Below are 14,691 nucleotides of genomic sequence, written 5' to 3' on the forward strand. Positions count from 1 at the left end.
AACATCAATGTGCCGTTGCTGGGGGCCGTGGCCTGCAACCCAGGCATGTGCCCTAGCTGGGAATTGAACCTGCGACACTTTGGTTCGTAGCCTGTGCTCAATCCACTCACTGAGCTATGCCAGCCAGGGCTCCATGTGTGGGAATATTTTTACTGGTAGGTGAAGGAAGAGCAGTCAGTGAAAGAGAGTAAGAAGGAGTCTTCTATACAGTAGGAAGGAAACAAAGAAAGAATGACAATCAGAGGAATTTCTAGAAAGGAGAGGTGAACTATAGTAATTTGCTATATCTAAACAGATGAGGCGGGGAAGGGGGGAAGAAGGAGAAGCAGCAGCGGTAGCAAAGAGCATTGAGTTAGGTAATTAAGAAATCACCGGGTGATTTTGGGAAAAGTGGGGCCATTTGTTTTTATTATGGTTCTCTCTCATTTTGACAAGGGTAGTAGATTAGTAGATACCCCTGGGAGTCTGATAAAAGCTATGGATCAGCTGCTAGCAGAAATCAGCCTACACAAATAATTTTGTCATATAACTTAAGAGTTTTTCAGACTTTTGGGGCAAAATCTTAGCTTAATTGGGGCAAAATCTTAGATTGAAGTATTGATGCCTTATTAAATGTCTCATGTCCAAGAGCAAAGCAGACAGTATGAAAAAGGTACATCTACCAGATGGACATTGATAATGCGATGAATCCCATACTTTGAAAATATACCCAGAAATCAGCAGTTATATAAAGACTTGATCACTGCTTTCTCTGGTTTTGGTCTCAGCACAGTGAAAATGAATCTGCCAAGGCCAGTCTTCTGATCTTTCCCCACCTAACTTTCCAAGTGGCTTCAGACAGCCACACGTTCTTTACTAAATCCATCTCCAGTCTTCTGGGCCCGCTATATCAAATGTCACCAAGTATAATTGTTTTTGTGTACAGCTCTCAATCAAAATATTCCAGCTGGCAGCTTGAAGGCGGGCTTGAAGAGTGGGAAGAGGGACAGAATGTAAAATGCAGACGTACCAAAAGCATGAAAAGATTTTTTCTTTTGATGGTTTACCGTCCGGTGTTTTTGAGTCAGTAAGTGCTTTCTGGCTTTGTCTCTGCCATGCTAGCTATGGCATAGTATGAAGCACACATCAGTCACAAAGCTCCATTTTTCAAGGGAAGGATTTATTATTTTATGCCTTATTTATACTTTACTCAATAAATCTATCCTGTTAGCAGCTATCTCTCACACAATGTCACTTTGTCATCTCTATTCCTTTGTCACTATTCTTACTGACTACAATTACCACTCCCACAAAAACAAACCAAAACAAAAAATAAAACACCAGTATAGATTCTCTCACAATTTGGCAAGAATTGTCCAAATTCTCTGGCAACAATTCTATGTCCAGCCTTACTGACAGCACCTTCATGTCTTACAAACACAAAGAAAGAATAAAGATTTGTCAGCTGTATTTTGAGCTTCCTTGGTGCTGAATGCCACATGATTTGTCCATGCTTTTCTTTTTCCTATTACCACTTCCCGGCATCATTAGTTGTATTCAAACACTCTTGGCAATGCTTTCTTTTTCATTATTTTGAAATAATACAAAAATTAAACTGACCAAATAATGACATAAACTATTCTATAATGAAATAGTAAAAAATAAGTGTTGTAAATATTCGATCAAAAAGTATTACAGGACACATATAATAGTGAGAAGAACAGCTCCAAGCACTAAACATTTTTTAAACTGAAATTAAAAGAATTTACATAAAAAAGTAGATTTGGGTATAAGGCAAATTTTATAATTAATATAAATTAATCTATTGTTTTAGTATAATAAAACTACATCTTAATGAAGTTCAAATCAATCTGATTTAAAACTTGATTTTAAGTGATACCCAACTTTATCAAAATGTCTTGGTTTCCTATAATAAATGTATTTTTCTATTTTCTAACCACTTGTTTTCTCATAAAGAAAGTAACTTTTAAAGAGTTCTATCACATCAACATTCAGGGAATACCAAAAGTCACACTGAGAACTAAGAAATATCAATTCTTTTATCATTGTGGCTGAAAAGAAAAAAAAATCTGTTAAAAGGCTTTTAAATAAGGATCTGAGGAGACCCAGAATTCACAGTTGGCATTAAACAATGTTGGCTGAAGCCAAAAAAAAAACAATTGTGCTCTTCCTACAACTTAAAGTCAAGGAACATGTATGAAGGCACATGGAGAAAGCCAAAGGGGGTAGGACTGAGGGAGGGAGGTGGGGACTGGTAGCGGCGGAGGGGGGTGGAATGGAGACAACTGTACTCCAACAAAAAGAAAAGAGGAGTCAAATATTTTGCCTCAGGTTTCATGTCTTTCTTAGTTGTAATGAGTTTGGGCCGTTCAACCACAATTTGAATAGTGCTGAGTTCCAAGGAAATATTTGGAATACATGTAGTATATTTACGTAAGTTTAAGAGATCCCATTATGCTTATGCCATCATTGTTTTTCTTGAAAAATGCATATAAGACAATTGAACAAAGGGCTGTGTGCAGGGGGGTAGAGTGTCTGGATGGGTCTGCATGTATTCCAAAAACTTCACTGGGAGGCAAGGGCTGCCATCAACAACCATGGGCAGCACGCGCACTGTACTTGTTACTCATGCTGCTCTCTTACACATGTTATTTTTCTATTTCGGTAAAAAAATGCCATTGGAATCTTTTTTGAAATTATTTTATTGTTGTTCAATTACATTTGTCCGTTGATAGGGATTACCAAAATTGACATTTTGACAATATTAATTCTTCTAGTCCATGAACACTTATTTGTATCTTCTTTGATTTCCTTGTCTTGTAGTTTTCAGAATAGAAATTTTTCACCTTCTTATTTGAATTTATCTCTAGGTATTTTGTTTGTTTGTTTGTTTGTTTTGGCCTAAAATAACAGAAATTTATTGGTTTATAGTTCTGGAAACTAGAAGTCCAAGATCAGAGTATTGGCAGGACTTTGCTCCCTCTGAAACCTGTGAAAGTCTTTCTTGGCTTCTTCCTAGCTTCTGAACAAAACTTCTTAGTGTTTTGCCAGGAATCTTCAGCATTCCTTGGCATGCTGCTGGGTAACTCCAGTCTTCACATGGCCCCTGTCTTCATGTGGCATTCTTCCTTTGTATCTTTGTTCTTCAAATGGCAATATTCTTTTTAATTTCTTTAAAAATTTTTCAATTAGTTTACTTTAAATATTGCTTTGTATTGATTTCAGCATAGAATACTTTATTGTTTTTGATGCTGTTAGAAATGGGATTGATGTTTTTATTTCTTTTTTAGAAAAATTCATTGTTTGTGTACAGCAGTGCTACAGTTTTTTTGTATGTTAGTTTTGTATCCTGCAAATTTACTACATGCATTGATTAGAGTTTTTTGGTGGAGTCTTTAGGATTCTCTCTGTTTACTTTTTCCTTTTCAATACTGATATATTTTATCTCTTTTTCTTGCCTGATTTCTCTAGCTACCACATCCAGTACTGTGTTGAATAGCCATGGTGTGGGTGGACACCCTTGTCTTGTTTCTGCTTTTAGAGGAAAAACCCACCTTTCACCACTGGGTATGATGTTAGCTGTGGCCTTCATTTTGTTGAGGTATGCTCCTTAGATGCCTGGCACATTAAAAGTTTCATCATGTTGAATTTTGTCAATGCCTTTTCTGCTTCTATTAAAATGATCATACGTTTTTTTTGTTTCATTCTGTATGTTGTCCCACATGATTGATTTTCACATGTTGAACTGTTCTCGCATCCCAGGGATAAATAAACTCTACTTACTCCTGTAAGGGATCTGGTTAATGTGCTGCCAAATTTAGTTTGTTTTCTTTTCTAGTAGTGCCAGTTTCTGGCTTTAGTGTCAGGATAATGTTGGGCTCATAAAATGAGTTTGGAAGTGTTCCTCCCTCCTTTTTGACTTTTAAAAGAGTCTGAGAAGGATCGTTGCTAATGCATCTTGAAGTGTTTTATATAACTTACCAGTAAAGAAATATGGTCCTAGGCATGCTGCTGGGTAACTCCCAGCAGCATGCTTTTCTTCATTTGGAGATTTTTGATTACTAATTTAATCTTCTTACAAGTAGTTGATCTACACAGATTTTATAACTCTTCCTGATTCATTCTTGGTGAGTTGTATGTTTCTAAGAATGTTTCCATGTCTTCTAGGTTGTCCAGTTTTTTAGCACATAGTTGACCATACAATTAAGGATCTTTTGTTCACTAAGCTACATGTATGGTTTATTTCACAAATCCATTGGGTTTTGGATGCTTTGGGGGTCATGTTTATTTCTGAAAATTTGCAGGCCTGAGGTTTCTGAGAGATTGGGTCAGTTTAGATCACCTCACCAGGTGGTCTTGGAAAAATAACATGACCCACAATCATGCTCACATTGAGTGCAGTTCCCTGAGAAAAAACTTAGTTTGAATTAATTGAGAATGTAATGAATAATTATAGGCAGAGTCTAGTTTTAGGCATAAACTATTTCCTTTTTAGGATTTTTTATTTTGCTCATAATACATGAAAGTACTTATTGGTTTTTACAGCCTCTCATACCTATTTAAAAGCTGACTATCACAATACATGAGATTTTAGTTGATGCTAAAAGGGAATACTGTTCAATTTCCCAAGGTTCCTAAGCAGAAATCCTATAGAAATATGATGTAAGTAATTGCTGCTTCCAGTTTCTGCCTGAAATATTCTAACTATACCTAAGTCTCCATTACTACCAATTTCAGCTAATTCTTCCTTACTTATTAAGACTTAGATCAAGTATTGACTTTTTATAAAGGTATTATTCCTCCAAGAATTGCTATTTCCCCCCTCTTGCATCTATAGCACTTTGCATGGATCTCTTTCTGCTCTAATACTTCCTAAGAGAGATCAGAAAATAAGGACTCTGTTGTTTTACTCTGTATATTCCCAGTGCTTGTGATAACTTAATGGTATTGAATAGCAGTCTTGTTCAAACTCGTGAAGCAGGGTTTAGTCATCTACCAGATACCAGCTTAAGTCAAAAAGATGGATACGTTTCCATGTACAATATGGTAAAGTTTTGCACAATCTTAATGTTTAATTGCTTAAGATGCTACGGATAAATAGCAGCAGTTCTCACAGGAATCTGTGACATACCTTACTTGACTTGTGGTCCACATTAAAAGTGGCAATTGCATCCTCTGTTTTTTTCCTTCCAGACTTTGTTATTACATATTCAGCGAGTTTGTTTGCTAAATAGGTCTTTCCAGTACCACTGGGTCCCGAGAGTATAATTCTGTGATGCTCCATCAACAAGTTAAAGTACCTCTGGGTAATTGGTTTAGGAATCAGCGTATCAAAAACAAAGCTGTCCAAACTGTTTTCTTCTACCCCTGAAGAAAGAAACAAAGGGAACAGCTTGCCTTACTGTTCTCCACAAGCTAGAACTTACAATAGAGTGTCAACTGACAAAAAAGCTTTGTTATTCCTAGGAGTGCTGTTCTTGCAAAATACTTTCTTTGATAATTCTATCCTACAAACATATGCTTTTTTTCCTTTTTATTGAATTTATTGACATTTTAAGACAGAAACCTTAGTAGTAAGACCCAGTAAACATCCAAAGGAAAACAAGCCATTTCCTTTTGTTCAGGCTTCCTTCCCCTGTCTGCTTCATGTTTCCCTCATAAGTTTGCAAAGAGAAATGGAAGCGTTGTTATAAAATCTTATTCCCTTTGAAGGTGGTAGTTTTGTTACCCATATGCTCTTACTCACATGTGGAATCTAATGAACAAAATTAACTGACGAACAAAACAGAAACAGAGGCATGAGTAGATGAAACAGACTGGCAGCTGTCAGAGGGGAGGGGGTTGGGAGACAGGAAAGACGTGAAGGAATGAGCCAAAGAACACACAGGTGTGTGATCCAGGGACACAGACAACAGCGTGGTGTGGCCTGAGGGAGGGGGGTGGGGTTTGGGTGGGGGTGGGCACAGAGGGAAAATGAGTACATCTGTAACAGTGTCAACAACAAAGTTAGAAAGGATAAATGTAAAAAATTAACATAAAATACGTGTGTGTGTGTGTGTATTCTTCCCTTTTTCCTCTGGTTTCTTCTCCATATTTCCATTTAGCTCTCACTACACGTCCTGGCTGTATGACCCACCTGAGCTTCTGAAGAACACAAATTGTGGTATTTGGCAAGGAATTAAGAAGGAAACAGCATCTTCTTTTACCTAGTTGATTACCTCAATCATAAAATCAAATATTGACACATTCCTGTATTAATTCATAGTTTATACAAATGGGTTCTGATTCTATAACATGTATGAACAAGGAATTAATGAGACAAGTATAATTTAGATCTTCTACTTGCCTATAATTAATCATATCATCCAAAACAAAGAAAACAGAATTTCTCCCTCTTGATTCTGAATTTCCATTCTCTATCCCAGTGGATATTTATTAGGTATACATATTTTAAAATCAAAGCTACAGTGATGAATATATTACTTTAGAATACACAATAAGTTTTTTAGATCCTCCCTACATGAAAAATGGTAATGGAAGAAACCTAGAAACTTCAAATTCCCTAAATCACATTCCTTTTTTGTAAGTCCTGGAGAATTTTCAAAATTACATTCCAAGTTTCATATCTGCAAATCCAAAGAATTTCATTTATTTGGATTTTAGTGTTTTAAGTAGGACTTCTATGTTTAACATATAAATATGGCTTATTTCATACCAAAACTATCCAAGTAGTTGTCATCATTTTCAAATATGACAATATGAAAACTGCCAAAAAAGAACTATTGGTTAAAAAATGCAGTGTGCTTTTCTTTTCAGTTTTATTTTTACCTTTCAGATTCACAGTGATGATGTTATTGTCTCCAACAAGGTAGCCACAAGGCAGCAGCTCAGGCACTTCTAGGCTGTGGGATCTAACCGCGTCCCCAACGCAGTAGCTAGCGATGCAGTCGGAGCTCAGACCGAGGCTGGAGGACGTGTCAATGCGGAACACATACTCCTAAATGGTACACACAAAAAAGGAACATCAAAACCAGGCTCAGCTCATCTACAAAAATACAAAATTCTTGGGAATATGAAGGAGCTGTCAAGAATTTTAGAAATGGGTAATATTAGAACTATTACTATTGAACAGCAGAAAGGCAGAAAGCTTTCCTTGATATTTGAAATGAAGGAGAGTAAAAGCAACTGTGTCTATGCTATTAAAGCTAAGAGAAGTATGCAAAATGAAACACATTTGAAAATTAATATCAGGATATGTTGCTCAACTTACCTTAAAGAGACGTCTAATTACACCATCTAAGACATCCCACTTGGTTTTCCCACTAACACCAATGGATCCTATCAAATATGCCTGAGACTTCTGATCCTAAATAAGAACAAAATACAACAAGGTAAAAACCCAACTGTGTGTCTTGTCTCATTACTACATTTTCTACTAAAATGTATTAATGTAGTGATGATTAAGACTAAAATATTTATTAAGCCTATGGGTTTTATAGTAACAGATACACACGGTGGATTATATAAAAGAAAATACACCCCAACAAACTAACCAACCAACCAACCAACCAACCAACCAAAGAAAGAAACAGCAATAGCAACAAAACAAGAAAGAAGGAGATTAGATGAAATGGTATGGTCAAGGAAAACTGATTCATGACCTGTTCAGTAGAAGGGTAAGGGCCAGGAGAGAATAGTCTTCCGTTTTAATGCAGTGGGTGCATTCCTGAAGAGAAGCAGCTTGGTAGGAAGGAAATGGTGATAGAGATGGAATAGAACTATATCATATGAGTCCTAGAACTTCATCTTACTATTTCTGTGATCTTTATCTCTGTTAAGTCTTTTTTCATTCGTTAACTTAGATTATCTCTAAAATCTAATCCAGCTTTAAAAATAAATCATCCATGGTAGTATGGCATTCACATTCTTACAAAACAGGACCCATCATGAGTTCACCAGAAGATTCCCGATTTAAAAGGACTTGCCAGGGCATGTCCAGGACTCATTTTAGCAAGCAAAGGATCCCTTTCCAATACAAATAATGGACTCAAATTTATCTTTTTTTGTGGGATTATCACCATTATTTAGATATAACCTGTTAAGAAGCCAATATGTTTACCATTAAAAAGTGGAGAAATTCACAGTAAATCTATTGTGATTTTTTTTTACTACTGTTATAGAGTAAATGTTGGTGTCCCCCCCAAAACAATGAATGTTTAAGCCTCAACCCCCAATGTGATGATATTCAGAAAGAGAAACTTTAGGATTTAGACAAGGGCATTGAAGTGGGCCTTTCATGATGGGATTGGCGGGCTCAGGGGTAGGGGAAGAGAGGGCTCTCTCCTCAGGCACACACGTTGAGGAAAGGCTCTTTGAGGACGTGGTGGGAAGGAGGAGGCCAGCAACTGGATGGAGGAGAGAGTCCAAGCCGGCAACCAGAGTAGCTGGCACTTTGGTTTTGGACTGCAGCACTGCGAGGGAATACATTTCTGTTGTTGAAGCCACCAAATCTGTGATATTTTGTTACGGCGGCCAAGAAGACCAAGACAACCATTTTCAATGTTCAAAGACTCTGTCTTTTAGAGTAATTCTTTCAAAATTATTTTGAAAAACAAAAAAAGAAAGACAACTTGTTTTCCAGTGTTACTGTAACCCAGTCAAAATGGAAACCCATACAATGCTTTATAAGCAGCTGCTTTTAAATCAGAGACAGTTTAAGCTTCATTGCGACAATAGGCTCCCATGAAGACCCACTTCAGGAAGTCAGGGACAAATCTGCAGCTACAGCAGAGGGTTTATGGCCTGGGAATTCTTGGAAACCTTGCACAGTGTAAAACTTCGTAAGTGTCATCCCACTTTTTTCAAACTTAAATATTTCAATTATTTTAAAATTCTGAAGTATCTTTTGTTTTCCTATTTGAAAGAATTTAGATTCTTATAAATTTGTATTCTTGGCCACTCAACGACAAATTCAGCTGGAAGCGCTATTTTTAGTTTTAAGAGAGGGCTAGAGTCAGCATGACATTGTTGATTTGAAGGTGACATTTGATTCCAGAAAAATCAAAATACTTGGCTATTCAGCTAAGACACTGTTTAAAAATGATGCACACAAATGCATCGGCAGAATTTATCATCCTGAGTTCAGTACGATGTCTCTCCAGTGTCTAGAATATTTATTTATGTAGTTTATAGTCTCTTCTTTGTGCAAAGACCAAATCGACAGCTGTAGAAACATATTACTGAACATCATGAACATCACCTGTATTCTACAAGTAAAACCTGAAGAATATTTCAGACAAGATGTTTTGTCCAAGAAGGCAATGTGTTTTTCTTCAGTTCTGAAAGTGAGGGTGGCTGACAATCAACACTGTATACAGTGAGTGAACGTGACCCACTGAGACAGTTCCACCTACTGACGATGCCATTTCGTCTAGCCCCTAACTTTTATTCTTCTATAATATTTTAAAGTAAAACCAAGAAACACTGCTGATAATACGTTTATCAGGACAAATATTCAAATATAAAATACATTTGATTCATGGTCATACACAGCCTTTAGTAATAAAGAACTTAAGAGTAAAGAAATACCTTTGCTCGACCATAGCCCTTGCTGATGGAGACTCTAATTTTCACACTGCGTCCATCTTTATGTCCACTTGCATCACCAGCATCATCTAGCAAAATATCTACCAAATTAAAAAAACACACACAAACACACATAGAGTAGAGTCACATGAGCTCAGATTTGTCCATTGTCATGGTTTTCTCTCTCAGAGTTAGTTTTATAACTTTCAATGGGAATATGTAGCCTTTCTGCTTCCCATTCTAGCCTGATTGGTTTAAAAATCATCAGCCTTCAGGAAGATGAATTGCTGCAGATGGGTTACAGCAGGGGTGTCAAACTCATTTCACCGGGGCCACATCAGCCTCGAAGTTGCCTTCAAAAGGCCGAATGTAATTTCAGGACTGTATAAATGTAAGGACTCCTTAACTAGCGGCAAGGAGCTCAGCGACACCGCCGGGTAGAAACAAGGTGCTGACCCGATAAAACAAGGTGGAGGCTGGATTCAGCCTGTGGGCCTGGAGTTTGCCAGCTGTGGGTTACAGTTTTCAATCTAAGATTTTATTTCTGCTCCCAAAGATCTTCACCCAAGTGTTGGGCCATTCATTGTCTTCAGTTGAAGAGATCCTTTTCTGTTACACACCAATCTGAGTAATGCCTGAGTAATATTCAGCTACCATTATAACTGTGACAAACTGAAAAGCAATCTGATTTTTCAATCCAATCTAAAATATCCAAGCTCAACACCCATGTAATTTATTAATGTAAAGGTTCTGGAATTGACTGTCAACCGAAATTATTTTCAAGCATGTGGCAGGTATCCAGGTATATCATTGCTTTCCTTATATTTATAATTACTACAGTGTTATTGAGTTTCAACCATGGCATATAAATACTTTCTCCCAGAAGTATATTAATTATTATTCTCCTGTACTCTTTACGCTTATAGTTTCAAAGCTAGAATAGGATTTCTAATAGTCAGCTAAGAGTTACAGAATCATGATAAAGCTAGCTAACCTTTAAAGCACCAGTCTTTAAATGTGATTAAAGATAATTTTCAAAATATATTATATGAGATTAATGTCCAATTTGAGAATTATTAAGGCAAACTACCAAAAATAAATGTTTTCCTTTGACAGTGATATTTCTACAGAGCTGTATTTAATATGAAGATTGAGTTCTGTGGGCAAAGGCAACTCAGGTACGAGCTGAAGGCACATGCGCCTGGTGACGAGAAGACTGAGCTGCTCTGACTGTGACTGTAGAGAAACAAGGGCTGTGACTGTACCATCGAAGAAACAACAATGTCATCAAATGGCTCCTAAAAATGGAATGGTGTCATTATCTTAATAAGTAGGAATATATGATTTTGCAAAGGAAGGGGTAAAACGACATTTAGAATTTGAGAAATATGAAGATTTTTGCTAGAAAATTCTTAATTATCAAAGACTATCTCCCTTACTGGAGTTTAATTATTTTACCAAATTTGCATCCTCACAGTCTCTCACCTTTCTGCCTATCCGACTAAACAGTGAAACACTTCCTTACACATCTTCATTCTCCTGCTCCTCAGAAGTTAATAGCGGCTTACTGGTAGCTGTTCACACCTCAATTTCTAATAGTTCACGACCAAATTAACTTTTTAGTACTTTTCTAAAGCTATTGGTAAATGTTGATAAATACTCAAAAGTATTTATTACACATAAAATATATCAGAAACTGTGCTAGGGATTGGAAATAAATACCAAGGTGAGAAGGAAAGTGAATTTTCTACTGTTTTGTAGTATACATTTTCTTTTTTTTTTTTAGATTTTATTTATTTATTTTTAGAGAGGGAAGGGAGGGAGAAAGAGAGAGAAACATTAATGTACAGTTGCTGGGGGTCATGGCCTGTAACCCAGGCATGTGTCCTGACTGGGAATTGAACCTGTGACACTTTGGTTTGCAGCCCGCGCTCAATCCACTGAGCTACGCCAGCCAGGTTGTAGTATACATTGTCAACAAGATAATTGTATAATGTGTTAAGTGCAAGAAGTAAAGGGCATGAGGCAGTGAAATAGAGTAAGTGAAGAGAGTCTGCTCTAGACAGATAGGTTATCTTGGAGGGCTTCCTGGAGGAGGATGTGTTTGAAGATAAGACAAGGAGGCTGAGAAGTGCTATCTCTACAAGTGAAGACTTAGAAAAACATGTCCAGTCAACACAAACAAGTGCAAAAATCGTGATGAAAGAGTTAGGTGTGTTCAAGGAACAGACAGATGTTTGGGAAGGCAACAGTGTGGAGACTAAGGGAAGAGTGGGGAGTGTATGAAATGATGTTGAAGTGAGTAAGGGCTAGATGATGTATGTCCTAGTAGTCCATCGTAAGGGGTTTAACCTTATTTGTGATCCACTTGTCCACTCAAGTTTGCCTTAGAAGGTGTTCCTCATTTTATGTCATGATTACTCTTAAAACCTATGCTTAAAATATGAAATGCCTCCTGACGGCAGTATGGTAAATATTTACGAACAAATAAGTGACTGACTGTCTTTGGCTTTCATGTGTGTGCCTACTTAAAGCAAAATGAATATAGCAGTTAAAAGTTCAGGTGCTGGATTCATCTAGACTTGGGTTCAAATATTAGTTCTGCCATTTACTAGTGGCACGATCTTCAACAAATTATTATAATCACTTTCCTAAGTCTTGATTTCCTTATCTGTAAAATGGGGCTCAAATAGCATCTGTTTCATCAAGTTGCTGAGAGCATAAACAGGGGTCTGACAAAGGTCCCCAGCAGCCCCGGGCCACAGACCAGTACCAGTCCAGGGCCTGTTAGGAATTGGGGCACAAAACAGGAGGTGAGCGTCATGCAAGTGTGCAGCAAAGCTTTGCTCAAAGTATTGCCTGCCTGAGCTCTGCCTCTTGCCTATCCTCATTCCCACGAGCCCCCTCCACCCCCATCTTCCACGAAATGGGCCCCTGGTGCCAAAAAGGTTTGGGACCACTGGAAGAGATGATACTTCGAATGCACTTTATCCTGGTGTTGAAGAAATTTAGCTGTTCTATTATTCCTTTTCTCCAGTTGCTTATTCTAACCAGTTCCATTGACAGAGGGAGGAGCACATGGTGACCCACTCTGGGTCTTCCTTGTTCCCAGTATATGACAGGCTGACCACCGAAGAAATAACTCAAGGAAAAACAAAAAACAGCAAGTGTGAGTTAAGGGTCCTCTGTGGTTTGTTATGGAAATTTAGTTATGGTTCTCTAAACATTTGGAGGGAAGAACAAATAGATCTCTCATTCTGGTTAAAATAAAATTTTGACCCCCCCCAAAAACCCCAAAACCCAACAAAACCTTTCCAAATGTATGCCTTCACTGGATGTATGAAATCTGCAGTTATGTTTCAGGACCGGACACTTGTCAACTATCCTCTCTCCAGCCTACTTCTTTCTTTTGTAAAATAATTAATCATGAACCTTAGAAAGCTCTTCTGTTAGCATGCCCCAGCATGAATGCCTTTTGATTTCCAATTCTGAACTGACTAAGCAAGGGGGAAAGCAATATCAAAGAACAGAAAATTGTAAATGTGATTTCTTTAATTTCATACTTAATCTTTATGGGTTCTAGTCTTTCCTAGACATGCATTTTCATTGCATTTTTACATGACTGTTCTTTCTAAACTGCCTTCAATACTAACCTTGCCTTTCTCAGCCATACCATTATTTCCCCGGGATAAAACAAAACCGTGAGGCAGGCAGTGCAGTCCTGCCATCCAGCTGTCTCTAGGGGGCCATCCCTGTCCCTTCCTGGGAGCTGAGCCCTGGGTCACCGACAGGCACTGAGGGCCGTTCAGTGTGGGTTCTGCTTCACTTCTCTGTCAGGCTCCCCACCAAGTCAACACATGAGATATTTCTCAGGATTCTCTGACTCTACATATTTGAAGTTTTTGTTCTTTCTTTTTAAGCATCTTTTGAAGAGTGTTGATAAACCTTAAAGACTATTCATACATTCAAGTTCTTACCATAGTTCCATAGATTTGTTTTACCTACCGATTTGTGAGTTCATTCATTATGACTTCTCTCTGTTTTTGTCTTGGCTTCTAGTATTTGTTTTGCATGATGCTCATTCTCAGGGTTAATTTCCCCTCCCCAGCCCCCACCAAATGTTATAAACACTGTTTTCCTGATTTTCAGGGAGTTCCTACTTGCTTTTCACAAAAAGGAAGCAAGTACACATTTAGATCATTCATTTTACATTATGAAGAACAGATCTAATAGAATTTTAAAAAATCTGACATTTTAGAAGCAAGAGATGTGGTTGACTAAAAATGTCATCTATATTATTAGCATGCTGTGTCTCTGGTTCTCTTCTTTATTTTCATCATCATCTTCTATATTTTTGTGTAATTTCGGGCAACTCATTACAGAACTGAGGAACTAAGTTTCTCAGTTCTATAATGGAGTCCAAAGCTACCCAGGAACATGTATATTATTGATTGTCAAGCGTCATCTGGTGGCTGTGCTTTGCAATTACCACAGACACACACAACCTTCCTACACTAAAGCTTATGTGCATAAAATAGCTTAATGTGCTAGAAGCAGTTATACTTTTAATTGACTCGTTCATCAGATATTGACACCATTATGTCACATGATTCTATTTGCAATTGAATAAAACTGTACCCTTGTTCCATCATTAGTACCACTGAATACAATAACAGAATCCAGTGTGTTCTTTTTGTTTGTTTGTTGAAAATTGAATACATCTACAGACTAAGTGATTAGCATCAGTGTGCTCTCTCTCAGCAAGATCACGCAGGATCATTTAGTCAGAGTTTGGGATAGGGCCCGATACACTTGTCCATGGGCTCTGGACACTTAAAACACTACAAAATTGCATGGAGCTATTAGTATTATATTCATGAGCACCAGTGATCATCAGATTTTTTTATCCTATTGCAATCATGGAGAAAATACTTCTCAAAAAAGGATAATGAAAACCCCATCTCTAAGTCTTCCAGGGAATGTGCTTTAAAAATGATAATGACATAGAATAAATTTATAAAAGAAAAATGGGACTATTTCTGAGAATTAGAGTGTTTACATTTTAAGAGGGTATGAGTGGGAGTAGTGGTGGGCAATGTTCTCCAA

General features: G+C 37.4%; 1 protein-coding gene across 3 annotated transcripts in view; it reads right to left on the reverse strand.

Annotated features, from left to right (window-relative positions):
• The window catches only part of NAV3 (neuron navigator 3), a 556,838-nt gene that overhangs the window by 22,009 nt on the left and 520,138 nt on the right, over positions 1–14,691 (reverse strand). For all 3 annotated transcript variants that reach the window (XM_036018646.1, XM_028532259.2, XM_036018644.1), the window contains 4 exons: positions 9,589–9,686; positions 7,271–7,366; positions 6,829–6,997; positions 5,132–5,367 (listed from right to left, as the gene is read on the reverse strand). In XM_036018646.1, the coding sequence (XP_035874539.1) occupies positions 5,132–5,367; positions 6,829–6,997; positions 7,271–7,366; positions 9,589–9,686 (599 nt within the window). The remainder of the gene's footprint in view (positions 1–5,131; positions 5,368–6,828; positions 6,998–7,270; positions 7,367–9,588; positions 9,687–14,691) is intronic.

Source organism: Phyllostomus discolor, chromosome 2, assembly GCF_004126475.2.
Source record: "Phyllostomus discolor isolate MPI-MPIP mPhyDis1 chromosome 2, mPhyDis1.pri.v3, whole genome shotgun sequence".
NCBI lineage: Eukaryota > Metazoa > Chordata > Mammalia > Chiroptera > Phyllostomidae > Phyllostomus > Phyllostomus discolor.